Here is a 17,155-nt window from a genome sequence, read left to right as displayed (position 1 = left end):
CTTTGTTAGATATTTATTTTTATTTTATTTAGCTTTTATTTTATCAATAATTTATTTAATAATACTCAGAAATGTTTTCGAAATTTTCAATATATACCAGTAACAAACAAAACAGAAAATGCAAAACATTAAATTAATAAAGGTCTTGAGGTCTCAGTGGTTATAGTCAAATTTCGGTATTATTACACTAATATTATTAAAATCAAGTTAAAGTTAAATTAAAAGACGATCGCTGACGACTCAATCTCGACAACAGAACCATCAAAACTTATTTTTATACGATTGGTGTATAATAATAATTGTATTCTTCCTGGGGTCTCTCTCTACCGACTATGCCGATATTTTTACAGCAATTAATTTAAGTAATAATTTGATTTAAATAATCGAATCATGTTTCTCATATTTTAAAACCAATCAAAATTTTAAATATTTATAATGATGAATAAATACATGGAGATACTATACGATATTGGAAATAACGAGAAACATAATACACGAGTTATTCTTGCGAAGAGTTTTATTTATTGTGTAGATGTGTGAACGAGACCATGGGCTACCGGGTGTTAAGTGATTACCGCAGCCCATATTCTAAGTTACCGAGGTATGTCATATTCACAGAAACTTCTGTGTAACCTGAAGGTAATCAATCCGAGATGCAATCAACTACCAAAGCGTGTACAAAATATTTATGCTGCAGAAACTCTCAAGCACCGTTCACCATCCTCGCCGAACTCGTCAATTACGATGAAGACTTCGAGACTAACCCATAGAAACAGCCCACTGAGTTTCTCGCCGGATCTTCTTAGCGGGTCGCGATTCCGATCTGGTGGTAGACTCTGCTTTTTTCTTCCTACCTGTGCTGATAGCCTTGAGAGGCTATTTCAGCTTCACCCTAACGTGTGTAGGTGAGCTCACGGGGCGCAAACCGGAGTGTTGCTAACACTGACCCTAGCAAGAGCAGTGCTTCGCAGAATCTACCACCGGATCGGAAACGCGACCCACTGAGAAGATCCGGCAAGAAACTCAGTGGGCTGTGTCTATGGGTTCATTCACTCGTCGAGCCCCTCGTTCGACGAGGACGGTGAAAGGAGACTCTGCGAAGCACTGCTCTTGCTAGGGCTAGTGTTAGCAAATTCCCTCAAGTTGAGCCCGTGAGCTCCCCTACCCATCCGGGCGTAGCTGGAATAGCCCCTTAGGTTAACAGCGAATAGGTAGGGGGAAAAAAGCTGCAGAAAATGCGCGATATTTATTTTAACATAGGCATTGATGTCAATACCGGCGTCTGTCTTAAGACGATTGTCCCACCCTTAAAAATGGAAGGCATAGGCAAGACATTAATGTCTATTCGTGTGGGCTTACAATAATTCCTGTAAACAGTAAATACCAGACGATCGCAGTGCGCTTAGAGTTCCTGCCCATTCTCCGGTGAATCACATAATGACGTTTTACGAGACCCATCAGAAGAAAGGGAGCGGTACTATTCTCGGCCGACATCACACATGCAACAGTCAGTGTTGTGAATCCGTTCATTTAAATCCACATACTATCAAAAGCTAACCAATTCAACGAAAGCATCCCCTGTCCTGGTGAAACTGGAAATACCTCCGGGCTACCAGTATTCTTTCAATAAAAAAATTTTAAAAAATCCAAGAGATACGGTTGAAGCGTTTAAAAATCACACAATTCTTACTATTCGTCTACAAAAAATACAAGTTACACGCTCGTACATTTTTTGTTCCCGATACAACAATACGTTTATGTGGTACCTGCCCTATTTGTGTTGCTCTTGAACAGAGAAAGATAGACGCTGTGTAGCGGAAGTTCTATTGTATGCGTTTTTGTTGCATTATGTTAACATTGTTTTGCGACGTGGGCCCACAACACGCAGGCTGCGGTAACAAGGGCATTATGCATTGTCATTAACTATGATTGTTAAAGGTATTTTTTAACTGTAAGTTTGTCACGGCCTCTAATCAACATGGCTGATGCCAAAAATAGGGCTATTTTTTTTTAGTACCTATTCTAGTGACTTCGAATGCTAGATTCTCCGAGCGAGTAGGTGAGCTCACGGGGCTCTAATCTGTGGACTTTGCTAACACTAGCAAGAGTAGTGCTTCACAGTTCACAGAATCTACCACTGTATCGGAAACGAGAAGATCCGGCGAGAAACTCAGTAGGTTGTGTCTGTCAATTAATTTACTCGCCGAACCCTTCATCGCAAGCGACGCGGCGACGGGTTCAACAAGAACGGTGACCGATAATTCTAGTAACTAAAAGCACTAATAGTAGATTGGTAGGACCCGAAATAACATGTTATTTTTGTACCTCATTTTTATGTAATATGAGTTTTTTTTTGTGATTAAGTTAGTCTTTGGATGATTTAGATTTACATTTGGTTCCGGTGAGTGGTGCTGCAGTCGGGTTCTACGTTTTTATTTTTATTTGAAGGGCTCGATAATACCTGCTGGGCCCGCTAGCATACCAGTACACATATTGTATGTGTATTTTCTTCCACTGGATCGATGAACTACATACATATTTATTTATTTATTTTAGGGAAGGAAAGATTACTGGTGGCCTGAAGGCCTTTCTAATTTCACCAAGACAGGTAGCTCGTATGTAGCCTTTCCGGAGTTCCATGGTTACTAGAAGATAACACGACGAAATGCCGCCACCCCCTTTGTTGAGGTCTAAATCTCAGTGTATAATGTGACGACTATCTCATCCTTCAAATTGGTGACTTGATTTCACTTTTTTTAATTATTGCTACAAAGATGGAGGGATATCATCTCGAGTAATCAACACCTCAGAGCTACAGCAGCCACCAGTATTTCATAAATACTAGAGGTCCCGCAGTAGTCGAAATTCGACTATAATTAATTGGAATTGTAAGTTTGTACATTATTATGATTGTATTTTATACTTCTACAATCACAAATTTCGCCAAGACTACACTATAAAAATATTAACAAAGACAAACAATATTTAATCTATTCTCAATTTGACAACAGACGCCAAGAACAACAGTTTGACAATAAATAGTATGCATGCGTGTGTGCGTCAAATACATGGTATGTAGTGTGTGTAATGTTTTCTTTATTGATTTAATGTATCTTTTATGCATTATTTAAAAAAAAAATTTGCATTGTGCACTTCTTCTCTATAAGTGTAGAAAATTTCGTACTCCTCCGTCCGCGCAATTTCCGTTCGAAATTTACAAAGTTTTTGCTTCACGTATTAATATATAGATGTTTTTATGTAAAAATAAATGTGTAGCAAATGGCATAACATCTTCCGCGTTACAAGTATGTAAGCGATTCGTTCCCCATTTTATGTTTAATATTAACAAAGGTGTTTTCAATGCTGGCATATCAATATGAAGACAATATAAAAACTCTAAATTCTTTTCTTAACACTTTGACTGCCGTGTAGGTCATCGGGGTCCTACGTGGCGCACTACTATGCACCTAATTGTGTCGATTTCTCTCTTCGTTCTTCTTACTAAGGCGCCGGAATATCTACAAGACTGGTAAAGACAAATCAGGAGATACTAAGAATTAGAATTGGAGAGTATTAAGCGTTAAGCAGCGGCCTGGCTCTGCCCCTGGCATTGCTGACGTCCATGAGCGACGGTAACCACTTGTCGTCAGGTGGGCCGTATGCACGTCTGCCTGCTCGTGCAAGCAGTTTGCAAATAAGTTAAAAAAAATCCATTTCTAAGACAACAAAAAGCCTAATCATCATCATCATCATCATTATCCTGCCCTTCTCCCAGTCACCTGGGGTCGGCGCAACATGTTTTCTCCTTCCGTACTCTTCTATCATATACCATTTCTTCGCTCACTCCGCTCTTACCCATATCGTCTTTCACACCAAAAAGACTAAAACATACATTAAAAAACAAAAGAAGGTAGAGTTAGGTAATCCAGATGCTTAATAACAGAGGGTTAAACATAAATTTAGATCCAAAATAGCGTTCAACGTTGACAGGCGTATGTACTCGGTTATAAGTGGAAGCACAGGCGAGGTTGTGGCATTTGCGGTTTGAGCCGTTAATGAACTCGCACCAGCGGATTGAAAGATTAATTAAATCTTCGGAAGTACGTCACGGGCCAGTTCACAACACTCTCATTAAGCACTCGCTAATATGACCGACAAACGTTTTTAAGGCGTATTTAATTTTTCTGAAACCAGTATTAGAACATTTATGAATAAACTACGAACTTTATATGAATATTCAAAGGATCAAGAAGAACATAAGTTGCTTGTTCTTTAGAATAAATTTAAATAAAAAAAACTACGATTCTTCACTATAATTTATGGAAATCACAACCATCCACCACGTAATGAATCCAAGGGTTTTTGGTTTTGCGTGAATTCTGCAATTTAAATTTTTAATTTGAATTTGAGCGTTTATTTTATTTACTTCCTTGTTTTAAAATTATTTTTAGAAGTTAACATACATAAATCTCTTCAAGGTTTTTGTTTTATTACTAACTGCTATTTTGAATACAATGGTCAATACGTACAATTTATTTTTTTCAACGTACTCGTACGTAACATGAAACCGCGGAAATATGTGAGACTTGTATGCGTTTTTTCGGTATTATTAGAATGATGTCAATACGAAAACATCTTACCTGTAATTTGCTTTTCCTGCACCAGGTCATCGGTCTTCTTCTTCTTCCAGTGCCTCTTCAATCCTGAAGGTTGGCCGTTAGCTACCTGTATTAATTTCTGTCAGCAGCCAGCCGGAACAGCTGTTCGACGGAGGCAATACCGGTCCACTCCTGGATATTCCGGAGCCATGACTTCTTTCGTCGCCCAGCACGTCTCTTTCCGTCCACTTTGTCCATCATTATCATCGGTCTACCTTGTCTAATATTTACCTACTCAGTTCGCTGTGACTACTGGATAATATTACTTATTTTTATGTTTACTAAGAAAAGGATGATACGCCAACTCTATTTTTTGCCACCCCCGATTACCCTCTTCGGCCAACCCATACCGTTGACCAGGAAAGTCGAGTAACTGGAAGTCACCCTGGATGCATCGATGACATTCCGCCCGCATATAAAATCTGTCCACGACCGCGCCGCGTTTATTCCCGGCCGACTCTACCCCATGATCTGTAAGGGGAGTAAAATGTCCCTTAGGAACAAGGTGACACTTTAGAAAACTTGCATAGGACCCGTCATGACTTACGCGAGTGTGGTGCTCGCTCACGCGGCCTGCAAACAAATAGACACCCTCCAATCCCTACATTACCGTTTTTGCAGGTTAGCCGTCGGAGCTCCGTGGTTCGTAAGGAATGTTGACCTACACGACGACCTGAGCCTCGAATCGATCCACAAACACATGAAGTCAGCGTCGGAACGTTACTTCTATAAGGCAATGCGTCATGATAATTGCCTTATCGTAGCCGCCGCTGATTACTCCCCGAATCCTGATCACGCCGGAGACAGTCATCGTCGACGCCCTATACCCGTTCTTACGGATCCATCAGATTCAATATCTCTTGCACTAGACGCCTTCAGCTCTGACGTTCGGCGTGCAACCTGACCCATGCATCAGTACGCTGTTTCTCGCCGTATCTTCTCAGCGGGTCGCGATTCCGATTCTGCAGTAGATTCATTCGCGAAGCAGCTGCTCTTGAGTTGTTAGGTCTCCTTCGGAGGCGCTCGGGCAGCTGTTAGCAAATCCCACCCCTCCTGGCTGAGCCTTTGCTCGCCCACCTGTCCTTATGAAACTGGAAAGGCCTCTGGGTCACCAGTGATCCCTCATTCATAAAATAAATAAAAAATGTATTTTTTACTTCTTAACGCACTGTAAAGTTAATTCACGAAAATCAATTCCCCAGTCTTAGAGCTAGGTTGTGAAATTGTTTCAAGAAAATCGAATTTCAAATATTCCGGGCCCTTTATCCTTATAAAGATTTAACGGTGAAGTGTTTTAGATATTTACATTTCCGTTATAACTTCACCACCGAATTTTCATTCGTATTTAAAAAAAAACAAAAACACTTTTCGAACTAACACGGTACTGCTCCAATAACTAGCGATCAAATTGTAGTTCTGAACAAAGGCGGCACATATAACTATGTATATATAAACGAAGGGAGGAGCTTAGACAACGGGTTTCGAAACAAACGATGGTAGACCGCAAAATTATGACTATATCGGTCACGAAGCCGTCATATGTTCCGGTTTGAAACAATCTGTATTTGAACCATAATCGTATCTCAGTTGGGTACGTAAGTAAGTACGAGTCAGTAGATATAAACTAAGGATATTGACCAACTTAAAACAAATAATTAAATTTATCCTTTTTCGTATAAGATCGGGAAATCAACTAGGGGATTTTGTGTATTTTATTATTCTTACTCATATCTTTTCACGTTATTCTAAATTTTAAGTGAATTTAAAAAAATATTGTACAATAATACTGTTTGTTACAGCTGCATTTACTGGTGGTAGGACCTCTTGTGAGTCCGCACTCTGTGCAGATTTTTAAGCAGACGGATCGTATGCTCGTCTGTAAATTAATTTAATATTAACGGGTTTATCGCTCTCTCCTTCTTTAATGTTGGTCTTCGCAACTATTGCTTCAGGTACCACCACCCTACCTATTTCTGCCGTGAAGCAGTAATGCGTTTCGGTTTGAAAGGTGAAGCAACCGTTGTAACTATACTGAGTCCTTAGAACTTATATCTCAAAGTGGGTGGCGGCAGTTACGTTGTAGATCTCTATGGGCTCCTTTAACCACTTAAGACCAGCTGGGCCTTGAGCTCGTCTATCCATATACGCAATAAAAAAAAATAGTATTATAGAAAAAAATTATTTATTTTTATTTTTTTACAGATCTAATAACCTCCAAGACCGATACTGATAGCGGACCATCGACCCGCAGGCGCGATGAGGGTGAAGGGTCTCACGTGAGTTCCCGCCTCGCCATGGGCTCAAACATCAGCCAGCACTCTTCTAAAGGGCTCAAAGGCAGGCGGGCGCGGTCCAGCGGTGATCTCTGCAATGGTGACAGCAAAAGCCAAACGGAATCGTCGGTATGCGGTTCCGTCGTCGGAGACGTTATGGGCTGGAATCGATCTCTGCCCAACCATCTGGATGGAAACCGCCATTTAGCAGATTACAGTCGAGTCAACAATAATTACGGAGATTTCGGGACGTACAACCGCGGACATCCGAAGGGAGGACGTGGACTAAGATATAGGGTCAGCAAATCTGGTGAGTAGTATTCCTGTATTACTTTCCTCCGTTAAGTGACACACATGAAAAAGCACGTCCGATTTTTGAACCGATTTCAATAAAGGGAGGAGTGTTTTCAATTCGACTACTTCGTATTTCTTTTTTTGTGCGTTTACCTCAATACTTTTTTATAGCTGAACTGATTTTGACGACTATTTTTTATTTAAAAATTGTACTCATTTAAATTACCTATATAAAGATCTGAACAGTAATTTTTGAGTTATTCTTAATAATGCATACATAACTCACTTCCAATACATTGATGATATTCTCTTCTTTTTTTTTGTAGAGGTTGATTTCCTTTTTAGTTAAAATTTTACATTATTTATTTTCCCCTTGCGTTATTAATTCAAAATGCGTATTTGGATTTCCTTTGTAGCCTATTTCTCCGTATTCATCTCGGTTATAAATCGTATACAAAGCCCCAGCGTATTCGTAATGTTCGTAAGAGTTTCATGAATCATTTATTTACAAAGAAAAAATACGGAGTATGAATAAATCTTATATTATACATATCACGATAGTCAAACAAATACATTTTTACCTGTTCTGAGAGGAACGAAATACGTAAAAACGGTTTCAAGAACGCAGTCAATCACAGCATTAAATAAATAAAAGGTGTTTTGGTATTCCAAAAGAGCCATCCTACTTGATATGTGATTACTGTCGTCTCAGATTCCGCCGCCCTTCTTAAGACGTCAATAGAATAATTAAACAGTTTCAATCCTTCGCCACGTGATCTGTTCGTCGATAGGTCAAAACAGAACATCAAAAGATCACTTTTTTAATCTTTGTTCCGAAGCATTCGTAATTCTGAAGCAAAATAATGAGCGGCTTTGAAAACAATTTATCTGCGGCGAAGGCAGCAAACACTTCGAACTTCGACTGTTTGAAAACGGCTTTACTCAAACAGTAGAATTAATTCTTGTACTATGATCGGTTCTCCCGATAATTTAACTAACTGATTTATTTATTTTGAAGTTATACTTCTTTAGGCGCGTTATGAAAAATTGATGAGAGTGAAATTTTACAATGCGCGCGCACCGTGACACAAAATTAACAGAATGAAGTTTCCCACTAAATCGCTCATTACAATACGACCGACGCGACGTAACTAGGCGAGTCTGAATATAGCCGCAGGTGAACTTTCCGAACCGTACCGAGAATTACCGAATTTATACGATGTCAAAAAAAGGGATGTCCAATATGCGTGTTTGAGGATGTTGTTTAATTTAATTGTTTTTAAATTGATTAAAATAAAAAAATATATATATAATAAAAATTAAGTATAAATTCTCACGCGCGTACATAAGTACACGCACCCTTTTTTTATTTCTTTGAAATGAAAAAGTTTTCTTAGTTAAGTTTACGGCTTCATAGTGATCGGTTGTGGATCTACAAATTATTTTTCTCAATATTAACGTTCCTAGAATATGTTCAATAGTAGAAAATAAATCTTGGTTTTGAGTTTCCTCGAATAGATTCAATCGTGACCGTGGCAGATAAAGGCAAAATGAACGAGATAAAAAACCCTAATGGTCGTGGTGTGGAGCCATCGATCATCTTGGCTCACCTCGAAATTGTTTGTACGAGCAAGCGATTATGTCGTAAACGTTACGTTTTTTCTTCAGAAAATGTTACTGCAGACTCAAGCCTTTTATTGAGGAGATGACAGGCTTTGGAAATGTAATGCTTACTTGCATTTTCAAGATTTCGATACCGTGCCAAAATTAAAATTGATCGAATGAATTTGCGCCAATCTGCGTGAAATAAAGATTATTCTATCCTTCATAGTGGAACGCATAAGTAAGCAGGATAGTAGTAGTTCCCAGCAGGGGAATAAACAAGGATCGTTTTATTTCAAATAAATGTTAAAATATAAGCAAGTAGGTGTTCTGGCCTGGAGAGCTCTTCTTGCCTCTCGGCGATTCACCGCCGAGCCTGGGGTCGGAGGACGGCGTTCGTCCAAATCCGGCTCCTGTGAGAAGGCAGTTTCCTTCCGCTGATGACGGGGCGATCTTAGGAGGTCAAAGCTGCACTGCACGCTACCGTCACTCTAGCTCTCTGGCACCAGGAAGTATGACGACGTCCGCGGTTCAAATCGCACCGTCGTCGCCGATCGTACTGAACGTGGATGATCAACCCGGTCGGTGGTTTATCGCGTTCCGCTCCGACAAGCGGGTTCTAACTCAGTGAGATATCCTGGAACACTAGCGCCGGAAAAAAACACGTAGATGTAAAGCAGCACATGCTTGAATTTTCTAAGCCCACCAGAAGAAGACGGGACTCACGATACACAGAAGATATTTTGCCCGGTTCCTGCTCTCATAAATAATATTAGCTTAAAGATCGAGGAAGGGGTCTATGAAGATAAATCGTAATTGCTCTACATTGTCCATAACGTTAAAAAAGCTACTGGGGCACGGAGCACTGTCCTTAACGACCTCGGTTCTCAGCAGGGTATCTCATCGAGGGTGGTCCACACCGTGACGCCACCGATCACTTCGGATTTGCATCACGACACTAGTGTCGGCATAACGACGAAGGGAACATCTTCCACCGAGCGGATGATATTGCTTGGTAGACCGTCGGTCCGAATTACTCCGAATGTTGTTGTTCGGAACTTCTATAATATATGCAAGCTTATCTTGAAAATGTCGTAAGCGAGATTCAAGTATCTGTCATACATATATCTTGCGTTTGTATGATGGCTACCCGCCTAGTAATAAAACTAGTACCTTCTAATCTAAATCTTAATACGGCAAAGGTTCCCGCTGTTTTAATGAAGTAATAACAATTAAATTAAATTATAACATTAATAATAAGTTAAATTGACTTCGAAATTGCGATAAGAAACCAAAAATGCATGTATTTTATCGCAGACCGGTCATGCGTTCTGAAATGTAGGACAGTAGTTATATCAGTGCAATGAAGACTTAAATCTCATTTCTCGTACAAGCATCACCGCGTTCACTCTATACGCATATCCGAAGTAAACTAATAGAAGTAATAACATTAAAATTCTAGTTGAAAATAACGAACCATAAATAAACTAATCTTACATGTAAAATGTATGTACATATATTTGTGCACGAAGTCCGATACAAATATAAAAACAAAGCTCTAAATCTTAAGCCAGTGGTTGCGACAGTTTTGGCCACGTTTTACGGCGCGACATGCCCAATGACGTCATACTCTCTGCGTTTCATACAAACAGTTCCAGGTCAAGGACGATTTATACGAGGGGTTAGGTTTCTGACTAAATAAACTATAACAAACACTGTTGTTCAAAAAGAAATTGTCTTAATTAGCCTAAAGTGTTATTAAATTTCGATTGAATTGAAGTTTTTTTTTTTGGTTTTTTTTTTACATGGGTGGACGAGCTCACAGCCCACCTGGTGTTAAGTGGTTACTGGAGCCCATAGACATCTACAACGTAAATGCGCCATCCACCTTGAGATATAAGTTCTAAGATCTCAATATAGTTACAACGGCTGCCCCCCCGCCCTTCAAATCGAAACGCATTAATGCTTCACGGCAGAAATAGGCAGGGTGGTGATACCTACCCGCGCGGACTCACAAGAGGTCCTACTACCAGTAAAATTTATTTACTTAATATATTTATTTATTTATTTATTACTATTAAAGTTTATTTACTCTTTATTATAAAACTTTGAGGACATACAACTCCTATAATTAATGAATCTAAAACATGAAATGATATTGTGTCTCTGTATCTAAATTCTAATTCAATGGAATAAACGAAAATAAACGTCGCAACAGCAGCCCTAATTAATATAACACTTGTTCTCAATCAAAAGGCTGAAGCATCGAGGCGTCATGTGATTAGATTTTTACTGAAGCTCTGATTTATCGCTTCCATAATATGTATATAAATACAAATCATCATGTTAGATACCCTGTTAGCAAACCAAATGCAAAAGCATTATTAAATTTAATCAACTTTCGATATTTCAATTGTAATATTGAGCTCTAAAAATCTTCCTGTAACACCAATTTATCTTGTCACTTAATGAGTAAAAGAAGAATGTAGGAACGTCCCTTTTAGAGACCGTTATTAATCCCAATTTGGCGTGACGTCCAAATCGGTCTCTCAAGACGTTGATGTATCACTGAATTACTTGTGAAGAATTCCGTATCTTCAGTTATGTAAGGCGAAGGTAAGAATATTTTTCTCAAAGATCTGCATACGTGCTTAAATTATTTAATATAATAACCAGTTTTAACTTTAAGACATTTACGCAACGATACAATAGTTGATCGAAAAGAAAGACATAATCAAAAATAACATATTGTAAATCTACCTAGTCAGGTCATAAATTCTGTCACATGTTTAATGTAAAATAATTGAAACAAGTTTATTCATTATGTAACCATTCATATACCAAAATGAACTTAACAAAAAATAGATTCTTATAACACTAAAGTTTATTCAAAATGACCTCCGTGATTTTGAATACAGGCCTTCAATCTGCGCGGCCAGTCGTCTATCGCAGCACGAACGAGGTCCATGTCAATATCGGCGGCTGCCTTAATCAAGGATGTCTTGAGTGACTCCAAATTGGGATGAGGCTTTGAGCACGCCTTTTCCTCCAAGTGTTACCATATCTTGTAATCTAACGGATTCAAATCTGGACTGGAGGAGGGCCAGTCTTCGTGCTGGATGAAGTCGATTTCACGCGCCGCCAGCCAGTCTTGTGTGCTCTTCGCTCTATGAGCTGGCGCCGAATCTTGTTAGAATACCCAGTGCCTGTCATTGAACATGGTATGAGAAACAGGTTCCACAAGGTTCGTCAGGGCTGTATTTTGATACACAACTGCATTCGTTTTTACACCTTTTTCACAAAAATGTACCTCTGTTAAGCCCCAATAAGAAACTCCCAACCATACCATGAGCGAGGATGGAAAATGACCTCGTTGGACACGCGGAATACGGTTGCTCGCTTCTTCACTACTGTGTGCGTACACCTTATCATTTCGTTTGTTGTAGCTCTCTTCTACGGTAAAAATTTTTTCATCCGAAAAAAGAATTTCCCGATATTTTTTTCCCGCGTACCGCTTCAACAAAGCGCGGCATCTCTTCAGTCTCAGGTCCATTAGACGAGCATTCAAACGATGTCCTGTTTTTCTTCGATATGCCCGAAGCCCTAACAGCCTGGCCACGGGACATTCGCCGATACGAATATTCGCGCGGTGCGAACGGCGAAGCGTCTAGCGACTAAAATAAGAGCATAGAAATGTACCTAACAAGCCACGCGCACCGGCGACCGGCGAAGCGACCGGCGGAATGTACCGAGCGAATCGCGCGGGCGACTTACGATGTGGCGGGCGAGCAAAACAAATGCATGAATAAGGATGGCGCAAGCCACGGAGTCGAGCGGTAGTCGCGGCGAATAGTGCAGTGATTAAATGAGTTTAGTTGTTTTCGCCGCGAAAAATGAACGCCGAAATTTTTATATTTTATATTTTTTATTATTATTTTTTTTATATTTTTAAACTCGTCGTGGCCGAACGGATAAGACGTCCGGTGTTGAGCGATGCACCGGTAGTCGAATATCAGGCGGGTACCAATTTTTGTAATGAAATACGTACTCAACAAATTTTAATGTTCACGATTGATTTCCACGGTGAAGGAATAACATCGTGTAATAAAAATGAAACCCTCAAAATTATAATTTGCGTAATTACTGGGGGTAGGACCTCTTGTGAGCCCGCGCGGGTGGGTACCACCACCCTGCCTGTTTCTGCCGTGAAGTAGTAATGCGTTTCGGTTTGAAGGGTGGGGCAGCCATTGTAACTATACTTGAGACCTTAGAACTTATATCTCAAGGTGGGTGGCGCATTTACGTTGTGGATGTCTATGGGCTTCAGTAACCAGTTAACAAGGTGGACTGTGAGCTCATCCACCCATCTAAGCAATAAAAAAAATATATAGCTGAAATATTAGCTAGACCAGCTATTTGGAAGTCTAGCCACCCAAAGTATTTCTCGTACTTCTTGTGGAATTCTCCATCTATAGGTATACTCCGATTCTTATTCAAATCATGTACTTCACAATCTTTTCCAAATAATAGGTCCTGAACCAAAAAACTATTAATTTGTAAGCAATATCGAGATAATTTCGATATAGACATTTCGCTGTCGGACTTCCTTACTAGTCGCGGCGGCGAACGTGAGTACCCGTGGCCTGCAAACGGTGCTGCGCGAATGGTCGCCTCGTCCACCGCTTCGCTGTTCGCACCGCCGATCCCCGTGGCCAGGCCGTAAGTCTTCATTTAACACCCTTTTCACCGTGGTTCTGCTTAACCCCATCTGAAGGGCCAACAATTTCTGCTTACGTTTGGGATTTCTTTGAATTCGCGCCTTCACAGCTTTTATCACTGCTGGAGTCCTAACAGACCGAGGGCGACCACTTCTTGACCTGTCATCTACACTAGAGTCTTCATTGTATCGTTTGATGGTACGATAAACGAATCTTTTGGTTATATTCAAATTTTTCAGTATGTTAAAAATTTGAATTGGCGCGTAACCGCAACGATGAAACGCAATAACTGCAACACGGTCTTCTTTAAGCGTCCACTCCATATTTAAAAATGAGTAAAATTCTAAAAGTATACATTTTTATTTTCATGAACAATTCGAAATTCGAATTCAATAAACTTTTTTGTGGCCAGCATTCTAAAAGAAAAGTTTTTACTGTGTGACAATACTTATGACCTGACCAGTTATAGTTACACAGTCTAAGAGTTACACAAAGCTCATTAATAAGTGCTCTCGAAAACAGGTCCAAAATCAAATGTTTCACATTATCCTTAATTTCAAACAATCTAGAAATTGTTTATGATTGTTAAGAAAATTTGCTCAATACTTATGAACTCTCACTAAAAAAGCTATTTTAATAATATTTTTTTTACCTGAAATGTTTTTTACCCACAATACCAGAAATTAACACAGAAGTAAACATTCCTAATTGTGGTATCTTTTTTAATAATTCAGAATTGAAATTGAAATCATTCAAAATAAATTCATGTCGGTCTGATTTCCCAAGCCACTATAGTCTAACATTGAAATGATAGTACACGATGGAAATAACCTTGAGAATGACCTTTCGCACTGGAAACCAGTAATCTCACATACAAAAGTTCTTAATTAACTTTAGAAAATAGAGCAAATTAAAGCGGTTAACAAGAAACATCTGGACACATTTAGTAAAGCCTACAAAATCCAAATTGGTTCGTCTATGAGATCTCTCTTAGGGATAAAACGGTATTAGGCAGTACAGTTATCGAGTTTACCTTTTGTGAGAAGTTGTAAGGAACCTCGGAACGAGGTCCTAAAGGAATATATTATCCGCAAAAGGTTCACCCTTACCTGGGTCTGAATGATCATTAAATTTCCAAAAAATAACACAAATCTAAAACTTGGACAGTTATAGAAGGAATAAATATTTCAAAAACACTGTTTTGTAAAACACGACTTTTGTAATAGAAATCGTAATTAAGCAGTATAATTAAATAAAAAATTCAAGCTGAAATAGACTACTTTTTAGATACAGTTGTAGTTTAACTTTAGTATTTGTCTTATTGAAAGCAGAAAAGTACCTTCAAGCAAAAAGCAATAAGCAAAAAGATAATAGTAAAATATGGAAAAAATCAAATTTCCAAAAAATAAGCATTTGACTTGAATAAAAATTAATTAATATAAATGATCTAAGCTTCGTCATTGGTCATATTGTAATAAAACGAAATAATGCAATAAGTACAATATGTACGCCAATAGCAACTATCATAGGATACAAGAAACACAATGATACAACTTTTTTTTATTTCAAACTCTCTGTTTGCTGTCGATTCTTTGGTCAATCTGGTCACTTATCACGTACAAAGATTATGATCGTCTTTCTAAGAGTATTGAAAGAAAACGCCCTGCCGTTATCAAAAATTACAATACATTTATATTAATACGCTACGTTGAAGCTTTGATAAAATCCTATGTTAAGTTATCTTCAATTTTGCTATTTGAGAAATTATAGATTTTTTGTACTGTAATTGTACTTTCTTTAGAATCCATTAAACCGATTTATTTCTGTTAACTTTGTATTATATTAACTTGTCGAAACCAATACGGCTTTACGTTCCACAAGCATCGAAATCATTAAAGTTAAAACTGGAAGAAAGTTAGAATCTGAAAAATGAAAGCAAATTTTAGTAGGCCAACAAGAAAACCAGACGTGAATTTTCGAGATTCACCATCAAATGATTCAAAGAATACTCTAATAAAACGCAGGGCGTGTGTTACGTGAATTATTCCAAGCAGATCTAAAGAATCTAAGTCACGCGAACTGATATTTTGCCGCTCCTCATACATAATACATTAGGAAAACCTTTACATGCGCGCATAATCAGACTGTTTTGAAACATAACAAAAGCTACGAACACTTAATTCAATGATTTGTAAGTGGAACGTAGAAACACATAAGTTAAAGCTTATTCCAGAAGTGGAAAAATAATAATTCTATTCTGACGGTGTTCCACTATAATAATACATAAAAAGGTAATGTTAATAAATCTACAAATGTTTATTGATATGAAAATCAACTTTATTTGCTACAAGACCATTAAGCCTTTAAAATTAAAACGTGCACTATTAGTTTAATAAATACTAGCTGACCCGGCAGACTTCGTAGTGCCTCAATCGATAAATAAAAGACCTAAACTTTTGTATAAAATAAACTTAAAACAAATAAAATCAAAGAAAAAACAACATTGTTATTTTTATTTAATTCCTAGCATTTTCATATTTATTCACATTTTAAACCTTCTCTGGACTTCCACGAATAATTCAAGACCAAAATTAGCCAAATCGATCCAGCCGTTCTCGAGTTTTAGCGAGACCAACGAACAGCAATTCATTTTTATATATATAGATAGATAGATAGATTACAATGAAAATTGACTTGGAGTTGCGAATGCGGTAGTTTAATCTAACTTGCCAAGTCTTGAGGTAAACTTTTAGAAATGGTTAAAAAATCTGACAGACTTACAATTTTTCTTTTTAATTGGTAGGAGCCAACTTCAAACAGTTTCTCGGTCGTACTGGCATATAAGCTTAACGAGTCAACGAAAATGAAAGCAGCGTGATGGCCACTGGACTTAATGAAAAAATCTCGTGTTGAGTGATTACTGGAGCCCCTGAGGCCCTATATCTCCAGTAATATGGGGCTCTCTGGACATCATGTCGTAAATTCCGCTGCCCCTTTGAATAATAAGGTCGAAGTCTCAATTATACTGTTATATCGGTATCTCTACCCTTTATACCAGAGCTCATACTTCAACTGTACCATCATTATGCATATATCTGGAGTCAATTCTACCCCTATAATTCAATGAAAATCCAAATAAAAGTTAAAAAAAAATAAAAAACATGCTTTATATAAAATTCAACTATAAAATAGAAAATAAATTTTAATAAATTTAAATTGAAAATACTGTAGAAAATATTTATTTTTCAGTAAATTTTTTTATAAGAGCATATTGTTAAAACTATTAAGTACTTTAACATCAATTCCTGCTTTATCGACTATAGATAAAAATTATATAAATTGGCAAAAATCTTATTTTGCAAATTGAATAATGGGATAATCTTATCAAATTAGTGTATTGTCATCGGTCCTCGATAAATCTACAAAGTTTGAATGAAATCTGACCGTTTAAAATGGGTCAAAATCGCGTCTAAAGTAGTCAGTTACAAACATACTTAGAAGTGAAGCTAATATACCATAACACCTACCAAGCTTCATCTCTGCACTCCCCTAAGGTAGACTGTTAGAGAATGCCTATGGCATTAAGTCCGCCTTTATACTTTCTAGTATA

At 38.1% G+C, this 17,155-nt stretch overlaps 1 protein-coding gene across 7 annotated transcripts in view; it reads left to right on the top strand.

The window, feature by feature from the left end:
- Positions 1–17,155, top strand: part of LOC114250564 (inaD-like protein) — a 108,708-nt gene that overhangs the window by 29,172 nt on the left and 62,381 nt on the right. For all 7 annotated transcript variants that reach the window (XM_089731845.1, XM_089731846.1, XM_089731847.1 and 4 more), the window contains exon 2: positions 6,861–7,241. In XM_089731845.1, the coding sequence (XP_089587971.1) occupies positions 6,861–7,241 (381 nt within the window). The remainder of the gene's footprint in view (positions 1–6,860; positions 7,242–17,155) is intronic.

Source organism: Bombyx mandarina, chromosome 12 (assembly GCF_030267445.1).
Source record: "Bombyx mandarina strain Sakado chromosome 12, ASM3026744v2".
In the NCBI taxonomy this organism is placed as follows: domain Eukaryota; kingdom Metazoa; phylum Arthropoda; class Insecta; order Lepidoptera; family Bombycidae; genus Bombyx; species Bombyx mandarina.
Note: the sequence above shows the minus strand (reverse complement) of the source record. Positions and strands in the feature narration are given on the sequence as shown.